At 37.0% G+C, this 10,862-nt stretch overlaps 1 protein-coding gene across 1 annotated transcript; it reads left to right on the top strand.

Annotated features, from left to right (window-relative positions):
• Nucleotides 1-3,516: 3,516 nt before the first annotated feature.
• LOC136832710 (PSME3-interacting protein) lies at nt 3,517-7,825 on the top strand. Its single transcript, XM_067094165.1, has 5 exons — nt 3,517-3,775; nt 5,531-5,727; nt 6,071-6,196; nt 6,864-7,060; nt 7,451-7,825. Exons 2-5 carry the CDS (start codon nt 5,534-5,536, stop codon nt 7,687-7,689), a joined length of 756 nt encoding a protein of 251 aa, XP_066950266.1. The 5' UTR covers nt 3,517-3,775; nt 5,531-5,533; the 3' UTR covers nt 7,690-7,825.
• The last annotated feature ends 3,037 nt before the right edge of the window (nt 7,826-10,862 follow it).

The following is a 10,862-nucleotide window of genomic DNA, read 5'->3' as shown; positions in this document are numbered from 1 at the left end:
TAACAGGAATGGCCAACCTTCAACCAACAGCAAATGTTAAGTTTTGGAAGTAAATCAGTTCAGGAAATTTTGTCAGAATCTTTATTTTCACTTTATCCAAATATCAAAAATTTTTCAAGAACTCCAAGCTCTAGATAAATTTTAAAATTCAAGCCCCTTTTGTGCAGTCCTTTGAGAGTCAAGTATTTTGATTTGTCTTGTAAAACTACATGATAAAAATATAAAAAAAACTGTGGTGTGGCTGAACAACTAAATAATAATAATCTCTGATCATCAAATGTTTAAAGACTTGCATATTATTAATAAAATATAAATATTCTTATCGAAGACAAACCCTTCAGAAGCCAAGTGTTTGGAGCCAACGGCCTTGTTAAACTGATTAATGATTATAACAGTAATATTAATAACTATCTATCATAATACTAGTCTTAGGTGGAAATTTCAGCCTTTGTTTTTATTGGTTATTGCCCTTCAATAAAATACCATTTGCCAAAAGTTCATGCATAAATTTGGAAATATCCCACTGTTATTTATTAGCTTGAATTCTGGGTTAATTTTTGTTGAATTATAAAGACGGCAATACAGAAATTGGATGGAAATGGTTACGATGACTTTGATTTGCATATTCACCTTTTTTACTTTGTTAGTGTTGCAGCTATGTTCTTTAAAACTTAACACTCGCCTGAAATGATAGTTGTTTGTTTAAAGATCTTACTCATTTTAAAACTAGAAGATGTTTAAATTTCTAGTTTTAACACAGAAAATCTTTGAATAAACATAGACAAAAGATATATTTCACAGGAGCTTGGATTCTGAAATGGTCCCCTAATTCCTGAAGTATTTGTATATTTTGTACAGAAGTGTCGTGCTTAGTATGGCATGTCTTTGTAAAAAAAATAAAATTTGCAATAAAAATTGTGGAAGACAGAGTTGTTTTTGTAAACCAGTTAAAAAACTGCATGCTCTTAAGTGTCAAAAGTACATGAATAAGCTCAGATGATGGTAATTTGTGATATATTCACATAAACAGGACAATCCATTTGAGAAAGACTGAGAAAACATGAGAAAAGTGTCATAAAGACTAAAGGCTATAAAAGAAGAACCAGACTACTGGCTTGCACATTTAATCTGATAATAGGAACTCGGCAACTATGGAAGTTTATTCAAGTGCAACAAAGGATATCTGCATTTCCTAATAAAGTACTTGTGTTCTTACAGGCCATAGCTAAAGGTATGCAGAAATCAATCTCAAGGAAAATGCTGTTCTTGACATTTCTAAACAAAAATATGGTATGGGGTATACTGATTCAAAAATTAAATATGTAACAGAAAATGTAAATACTATTTTACAGGAAGTAGACAATTGGCGTATACTGTAATTCAAATATCATCATCATGATTCAAGAGCCAAAACATGTTAATATATGTAAAAATACTTAGAAAGTTGACAAGATTGCTATTAATAAGAGAGTATGCATACTCTGATTACTTTTGCAATTGCAGCCAGTATTTTGTATGAATCCTACAGCACTTTATTTTAACTAAAGAGGAATGATCAAACCTGTCACAGCCAGATGCCTGCTGCTGAATCCTGCCATCTCCATTATTTTGTTGCTCAGAATTTATATTCTATGTCTTGGGAATGAACGTCCTAGACAGGTCAAAGCTATACTGAAGCTCACTTTAGATGAAGTCAAATGGAAAAGAAAGAGATAAGTTGGCGAAAAGTCTGTGGTAGTCCCTGGGTTATGGTGGCTCCGACTTACAACATTCTGTACTTTTGGCACTTTTTCAAATCGGTTCTGCTTTACAGCTGATGTTCCGAGGAAACAGCGCTATAACCATAGAGTTATGGTGTTGTAAGCACCGTAGGCGCTGATGTTCTGGGTTACAGCGTTTTCCAACTGAAACAGAACTCCCGCCATAACCCGGGAACTGCCTGTATATTTCGAAAATTTTAGATCTGCCACATAAATACTTCCACTACTGAATAGCGGATGAACCTCTGTACAGAAAACCTGCTGTACAAAAGCCTGAGCACAAAATCATTTCCTGGATATTAATGCCCTTCCTTTCCAGTAACTGGTACAGCATTTACCCAGCACTTTCCATACGTTCTGCTCATCATTCCTCCTAGTGTTGTGGAAATGTATGCTGGTGAATCAACATCTGTTGTTCACTTTCATAAAGTAGGGTTGGCTCAACAATTCTTGTACATTAAAACCTGCCTTTCTCCCTGCCTTGTGCACATATCACTAGTTTCTGTACTTTCTCTTCACTTGCCAGTCAATACAGTATCATTGGCAAATGTCAGTCATTCCACATTCCATTTTTGCCACTTTTCTTATCCCAAAATTATTCACCTGTATCTTTCTCTGGCTTCTCTCATCATTCCATCATGAAGATATTTATCACAGCTAGCAATTTATCCTCTGCACCACATATCTCCAACACTTTCCACATTGTCTCTCCGTTAAGTCTATCGTAAACATGTTTAGACTTGTATCTGCTGTATCCAACTCTTTCCCTTTACATTCAAACTTCCCACAACTTTCATAACAAACACTTGATCAACACAATTGCTCTCATTGTCTAAGCCTCGTAATTTTCCTCTCCTATCTTATCTGTCAGAATCCTTTCATGTACCTTCTCTGGTATATATCCCCTGTAGGGAAGTAGCGCCATCAGTGCACCTCGTGCAGTGCATTGTAGGCAACCCCTTTCGTTGCTTTCACTGTACCTCCTATTATATTCTTTTTCTTCCATCTTACTTTCCACCCTCTCCTAACAACTGATTCATAGTGTAACTGCGAGGTTTTCCTCCTGTTACACCTTTCAAACCTTTTACTGTGAATTTCTGTTTCAGCGCTGAATGACCTCCTTGGTCCCAGTGCTTGGCCTCTGGCCTAAATTGTATGTTCAATTCTATATTCAGTAATCTGGTTTACACTTATTGTTATCTCCATATAATTCATCTGGTCTCTTCTATAACTTTAACCTCATACAAGAGAACGGTTATCTCTCTTGCCCATTCCTTCAGAACCAGTTCCTAGTCCAGACATACAACACACATCTTGGTCAGCCACTCGGTGTAATATATTTACACTTGTGTAGTGCAGTATCCCGCCAACTCCTTTAACTGCTGGATCATTCCATAGTCAGCAGATCTTCAAAATGCTTCAACCAAGGATTGCATCCACTTCAGGCAGCATCTCCCCAGTTGCATCTTTTATTATTCTGAGATCCATTTATTCATTAATCTTTCTCTCTGCAGTGCCTTCCTTGTAAAACAACTCTGTAGTCTATACCCTACCGTTTTTTATTGTTTTTTTTTTTTCTTTCTTTTTCTTGCATTGTACTCCTGTATTCTTGTACGCAATCTTCCCTTCTCTCTTGCAAATCTCCTGTTTTCTATCTCAAAATTTCCATTTCATCATTTTGTGGTTGCTGAAATTCGATAATAGGTTGTATTTCTAGTACTCCGTTATGTAATGAAATCGAACTTGAAGTTACCTTGCTGAAAGACTCGGCTTCGAGGAGCCATTTGCTGTTTCATTAACCTATACGCTCTTTCGTTTCTTATAAGTTTTGTAAAATATTTAAGAGTTAAAAAAACAATTTTATATATTTCAATTAATATATTTAATCTTTTTCTTGACAATTGTGATGTTATAAAAGGAAAGATAATCCAATGGCTCCCCTTTGTCCAAGTTAACGACGGAGTCAAAACAACCTGACAACATCTCAAACTCTCCAGACTGTCGTGTAAATAAAGGTAATTTTATCACGGTGATTCTCCCCCATTCTCGATTAATGACGTAAACCGTAACAATTAAGTTAAATAAAATAAGCTGACGGCCTTCAGATAATTACCATCCTATGTGGTTTATCTTGGGCTTAACCACGTATGTTAGGCTTGAGAATGCTTACCCAGTTCCTTAGTTAAAGTAAGAAAATGCATGGCTGTTATTACTTTTACAAATATTATAAGTAGTTTTAAACCCATAGGCAACTCAAGCACAAATGAAAAATAGGCTAAAGGATAAAGAGTGAATTTTTACCTCAATTCTTAAGTCATGTTAAATGGGGAACCCCAATGGGACCGTTAGTGCACATAGGCTAGTGCGGTGTACTGTAGGCTAGGCACTGCTTAAGGTTCTTTACAGCGTGCCTTCGGCCCCTAGCTGCAACCCCTTTCGTTCCTTATTGTACCTTCTTTTATTTTCTCTTCCATCCTACTTTCTTCAACCCCCTCCTAACAATTGATTCATAGTGCAACTGCGAGGTTTTCCTCCCGTTACACCTTTCAAACCTTTTACTGTCAGTTTCAGTTTCAGCACTGAATTATCTCATCGGTCTCAGTTTTTGGGCTACAATTCTTTATTCAACTCAATTCAACCCTGGATTGTTCGGTATGGGGGATAGGGTTACCATGAAAAAAGTGATGGTTTAGTCAGAAAATGCAAAAGTCACCATGTAATTATTAAAAAAATCTGCACATAGTTCAAGGAAACCAATATTTACAAGGCAGTCACCGAAAATAATGGAACATGGGAATTTTGCAAAGGCATTTAACCTAACCTAGCTTAGGGTGCCGGGTCCTTGGCTGGCCTTCATTTGATGTGGCGTGACTGAGAACACCATAGAAGTCAAAAACTAAGGTGGGAGTAGATGTCATTTTTGTTTTATAGTTTTCCCACTCTGGTCTTTCTATCGTTATATTCCTGTTCCTGTATAGGTCCACTGCCCTGGCTCAAATATGGCTGGCTTGATCTGAGAGTGTGCTTGCTCTCCTGCCCTTGGAAATGGCCTACACTTGTGCATACACAGTGTCGCACTGTCACCGAGTACCCAGAAGGGTTTTGTGGCTTGGCTGCAATTGTATGCATTTAGGGATGTTTTAATATAATGTTTCAGATTGTTTGTGACTTGCTCCATTGTTGTTGTTTGTTATTCTCTGTAAATATACCAGTAGGTTCAAACCTTATTGTCCATGTTCATGAAAGCATCTCAGGGCAGTTTCCTCTCCATGGTGGAGGATCCTTCTCAATATGCAGGAATTGGTTGGGATCTAAGAGTCTTTTACTTTTAAATCCATCCAGTAGGTAAAGCATTACATTGCTCACATTTATTTTCTTGCGCAGTGTATTATGTTAAATATGTTTGTATTTCTTTCCCCTTATTTTAATATCATGTCTGCGAAGGCCAGTTTTGACTTTGGTCTCTGCTCCTAGTAGTATATATTGTTTCATATTTAAAAGATTTTTTAAGAATAATTATGTATATTTATAGTCACGTCAATGAGTTTTATGAATTCATTTGATATGTCTATTTTATACAATTATCTACTATGTCCTTCAATATTCTTTTTTCATAGAAGGCCAGCCTCTACAGAATCCAATACTGTATGGTATTGTTGGTATTGTATACTGTAGAAGCTGGCTGTGCAAGCTAGCCACTGATATTGTTTTTATATTTTTTAAGAATGTATTTTATTGCCAAACTAAATCAAGTTTTCTGCTTTTCATAGAAGATGAGTAGTGGCTTCATCAGTGAAAAAGATGTCGCGGAACGCCGACGAGTGAGACAAGAAAACTGGGAAAAAAACAGAAAAGAAGGTGATCCCTTGGAAGCGCCTGAAGAACCACCTCCGGATCATCGTTCTTTGTACGACCGTCTCCAAGAACAGCGGCAGAAAAAGCAAGAAGAATATGATGAAGCTCATAAGTGCGTCTGAACCTAAATGTAGTTTTGTCTTTTTGGTTGCAGATCTTGAAAATGTTGAATAGCTTTTTTCTTTTGTATTTTGTATAATACATTAAATCTGAAAGACAACAGAAGAACATTTGTTCAAGTTCTACTGAAGATTATTAATTTCTGAGGTGGCTTCTAAGAATGTAAAAGAAATGGCAAAATTACTAACTTCTAAGCTCTTAGTAGGTATGATATACTGTATAAACTGTATTGCCATATGTCAAACCTCATTAAAATAAGATTGAAAAGAAAATATGATCTTCATATGTATGAGCTGAATGTAGGTACCTAAATTAGTCAAATGAATGATTTGCAGGTTCAAGAACATGGTAAGAGGTTTGGAGGATGATGAAGTGGACTTTTTAGAGCTTGTTGATCGAAGCAAACTGCAAGAGGAAAAGAGAGTTCGCACCGAGGAAAATACTGCCATGGCGGAATACAGGTTAGATGATTCTTCCCTGTATCAGAATTACTTGAATTCATGTTTGTACTCTTCATCAAGATTGTTGTTCCTGGTAAGCTATAGAACTTTTGACATGCATAGGCATCATATTTATTCTTAAAGAGCCAAAGAGAGCATGTTAGATATACACTGCACTCACAGCTTATTTGCCTACATGTGCAGTAAATGCTCAGTAACCCATGGTAATTCATCCTTTGGCAGATTGGTGCTAAAAGTACCAATCAACTCATGTGATTTGAAAACTTATGTATTACCTGAAATTATGTCTCTGTTTTCCTTGATTCATTCTCATGTTTTTCATTGTCTCTAGAGCTGAATTGCATTGCAGTTAATCGATGCATAAAATTTTTAGTTTCATGTATTTCATAATATTGAATATCAAGTGTAAAAATATTGTTAATAGTAGCGCAATAAAACTCAAGACCAAGACCAACAGCACAAATGATTGTGCACGGAGGAAAAATAAGAGAAAGAAAAATACTTGAGTATTTGAAGGATAAGGAAAGTTTTCCAAGGTCAATTAAGGGTGCAATATGTGTGGATGATAGTCATTGAGTTTTTAGGTCCTGGTATTTGTATTGTACCCATATTTTAGATTAAACAATAATTTGGTAACAGCCTAAAGCAGAAATGACTTACGTTTCAGGAAAAAGGTATCAGCCATGCAGAAGAACTGTGCGGAAGAGGAAATGAGAGCTGAGATGCGAGTGGGAGAAAAGAAGCCTACAGGAGGAAGTGGAATTAAATCCCACTTGTCCCTTCTGGCTGGTGCTATCAAGAGGAAGCACAGTGATGAAGATAAAAATGTAGAAGATGTAAAGGCTTCTAAACTACCAAATACTAGTAAGTTGATGTTTAAGTTTTGCTGGGTTAAATGCATCATGCATCAGTTCTTATTTCATTCATATACCTTATTAACAATGTGTTGATTCTCTCTCTCTCTCTCTCTCTCTCTCTCTCTCTCTCAATTAGTATGATACATTTGTTTTATGGTTAACAAGTTGAGCCAGACACTGAGTCACATTTCTCAACTTGTCGCGGGTCAGACCATATTGTTTTTAAATTATGGATGAAAATTCCAGTAAGACAAACTTACAAACATGGGACTGCCAGGTTGGGAGAGATATTTAGATATGAGATGTACAATTTAAGTTTAAAATTTTGTTAAGGAAAAACTTCCTTTCCAGTGATTATTATGTATACTGTAGTTGATGTGTATGTTGTGTTTGACAGGTAATGCTAGTAATGGTGAAAAAGAAGAGACACACAGCAATAAAACAAGTACAAAGCCAGGCTTCCAGTGTATTGCAGTTTTGCCAGGGTTGGGAGTATACACAGACTCCAGTGATTCCGACAATAATGTTGATTCGGACAGTGACGAAGATGATACACAACCTCAACCTCCACAGCAACCTCGCGATATAACAGGACGAATCGTGAAGGCTCCTGCACAGTGTAGTCAGTCCAGTTGATTATTGAAATTGAACAGCTGGTGTTTTTAGGGCATCTGGATTTTAAATCCTAATAAGAAGAAATCCTTTAGTACGACTGTTATAATATTTAAGGCATTGTTCTGTTATAAGTGCAAATAAAGACGAAGTTCCAAGACAGAGGATTTTTAATGGCGTGGCTGATATTTATTCCAGGGCCAAGGCGCCCGAGTAGAGATAGAGACATGGTTATTTCAGTTGAAAGTTCAGAAAAAGAAGATACATGTTTTTTACCTCACTACATACAAATGAGGTTAGTCCATGATAGATTATGTTACCTGTCTGTAAGTGTTTTTAAAACCATTAACCCCCATATGATATCAGTCAGAAGCAGTTGCTAAAATTGTGCTGTAGTATGTTTTTGTTTCATTACAAACTTATCAATCATAATCAGCTGTAATCCAGTGTTGAATTCCACCAAGACAATGTAATTTCTGAAATCTTGAGATAGAAGTATAGTAGGTAACCAAAAGTGTATTGATATGCAACCTTCGGCTCATCAGTAGGTAAGATCTGTTATCTGTAAGAACTACTGTCCTTATACTTGGACATGTCTCAATAAGGATTCTCCATAGCTTTGTATAGCCTTAGTTTGGAAATAAAATTATCGTTCATCATTGCTCCATTTGTCTAAATTTGTAGTACAGTACTGTACTTCAACGAATGAAAACCCTTTTCTCACCACTTTTCTAATTAAATGTTTTTCTTCCCCATAAGTTCTACCCAAATAGCACTCAGGCTAGTTATGATTGATGGGTTTAAGACTTATTTTTTCATACAAACTCGTCATTCATAAATGATTGCCCACCTCCCGGTCTATTCATTCTTGCTTTGCGACAAGCTTTACACAAAAATATGAGGATGTCAGTTGCAACCTACCTATTGGCTGAAGAGGCACATGCTTCAAAAGTCAATGTTGGCCACTCATTGTCTTGGGGAATTCAACACTATCATGACTTAATATTGATTCTTGAGTTTGTATGAAAGATAATTTTGCCATAAAATTTTATTGTTTTTCAAATACTGGTGTTATTAGTAGGAAATCTGAAATTATTTTAATGAATTTTAGATGATGCATCAAAGACAAAACTATATAGGGCTCTCCTAATGTTTGTCGAGGCAGATATGAAGTTTTGGAATGCAGTGTCATTGCATGCTGAACTCATCTAAGCCAGTTTTCACTTGAACAGGCATATATGAGAAGATTAATATTCAAAGCATTGGCATGTATGGGGTAAAGACCATTGCATTTCCTGAAAGTTCTACTAAGCTAGGACTTTCTTCAAAATAAGTATTAGTAGCCTATCATTCCTTTCATCAAGCGTATTCCCCATAGAAAATTAGTGCCATTAGTGCAACTCACGTGGTGCTCTGTAGGCAGTCATAAGTTTCTTCGCAGCTCCCTCCGGCCCCGAGCTGCAACCTCTTTTATTCCTTTTACCGTACCTCCATTCACATTCTTTTTCTTCCATGTTACATTCCACTCTCTACTAACAATTGTTTCATAATGCAACTGCAAGGTTCTCCTGTTACACCTTTAAAATCTGTTTACTCTCAGTTTCCCTTTGTGTTGAATGACCTCATAGGTCCCAGCGCTTGACCTAAATTTTGTACTCTGTTTCATACCGTGCCACCATCGGTCAGCAACAGAGTTGACATCACAGTCTTCAAAACAGGGTAAAGTCACCAAGACTACCTTCTCGCTCCTACTTTCTATATTTTTTAAGCTTCTTCGCTACTCCACCTTCACAAGGAATGAAGAATAAATCAATAACTTATTTCAATTATTTGCATTACACATGGAAAAGAGACGCTACCTCCACAATTCGTTGCAATTTTTATATGGAGATGTGCTGTATGACTAACAGTAATACTACAACTTTTACCAGAACAGCTCGAGCATGCCAAGGAATTGGCTTTGGTGGTGTTTCTGACTCTTGGGCTACTATGTCTGGACTCAACGAAGGTCATGTCCAATTAGTCTTTCCGCATAGCGCATACAGATTTCAACAACTCTATGAGGACAGTTATTTTAGGGGAGCTTGAATTCTTTGGAGGAGATCCTGTATTTACTGTATGTACAGACACTGTATACAAATTTAAAGTACTAAGAGGTGTCAACAATGCTATCATGTTGACATTCGTTGTAAAGGATATACCACAACACAAGAATGATGCTCGGAAAATCACGCTCCGAACACTAGCACTGGGAATGCATAGCATGATTGTTGCGAAGGCAGCAAACTAGTTCCAATGACTCATTTGCTTACATAATGAAGGGGATGAACAAAAGTAAGAGGACGGGTCTTATTACGAGTCGTTCAATGTCTCGGAATACAATATCGCTGGAATCGTGAAAATAAACAAACATGGGTCGAGAGAAATCTTAAATGAGATCAATCCCTCTGATGAAATAAACACTCTCCTTGGCAGATTAAGAGGCAAGCTATAGTCCTGAGAGTAAAAGAAACTGCATTAACTTAGAAGCAAAGGCTGCTCTTTAGGCAAAACAAAACAAGAACCAGAAAAGATGAGCAAAACGAGCCTCCCCGACAGGGGCGTCATTTCAGATGTTTGATTGGTGGGCGGCGAAGGCGGTTTGGCGAGCGAAGCGAGCCTAATCACCTGTTTTTTTTTATTTTGAGCTATTTCATGTGCTTTTTGAAGCACATAAAATAGATAGACAGATATAACTTAATGTGATGACACATTTGAATTTCGGTAGGAATAATGGAAAACCAGCTGCTGTTACTTCTTGGGGCTTGGTGGAGTGAGGGGGGGCAAGGTGAGGCTGGGGGGGGGGCAACTTGGGTCTTGGGGGCAATTGCCACCCCAGCCCCCCCTAAATGACGCCCCTGCTCCCCGACACCTCAGAATTTTTGACATTGGATGATGTGATCAGTATCCTACTTTTCTTGAACCCATATTGCAGCCAGGTTGAGGCAATATAAAAAGGTTACAGTCATTTTGACTTAGCCCTCATACGGAAGCCTAAGATTTAAAAAAATATATATATATGCAGAGGAATCTATTCTTAGAATTATAGGCCTACCAACAAAGCTTGCCCAGCAGTAAAGATAGTTACTTGCTAAAGTTAATGTAAGCACAAAACTGGTGCATCTCAGGCTAAAGTTATATATCAATGAAATACTGAG

The sequence above is a fragment of the Macrobrachium rosenbergii genome, chromosome 50, assembly GCF_040412425.1.
Source record: "Macrobrachium rosenbergii isolate ZJJX-2024 chromosome 50, ASM4041242v1, whole genome shotgun sequence".
Lineage (NCBI taxonomy): Eukaryota > Metazoa > Arthropoda > Malacostraca > Decapoda > Palaemonidae > Macrobrachium > Macrobrachium rosenbergii.
Note: the sequence above shows the minus strand (reverse complement) of the source record. Positions and strands in the feature narration are given on the sequence as shown.

Excerpts from the sequence above, each read along its gene's own strand:
- LOC136832710 (XM_067094165.1), top strand. The coding sequence starts at position 5,534 with ATGAGTAGTGGCTTCATCAGTGAAAAAGATGTCGCGGAACGCCGACGA. Across the intron at positions 5,728-6,070 it reads GAATATGATGAAGCTCATAA|GTTCAAGAACATGGTAAGAG; the intron begins GTGCGTCTGAAC and ends AATGATTTGCAG. Across the intron at positions 6,197-6,863 it reads ACTGCCATGGCGGAATACAG|GAAAAAGGTATCAGCCATGC; the intron begins GTTAGATGATTC and ends CTTACGTTTCAG.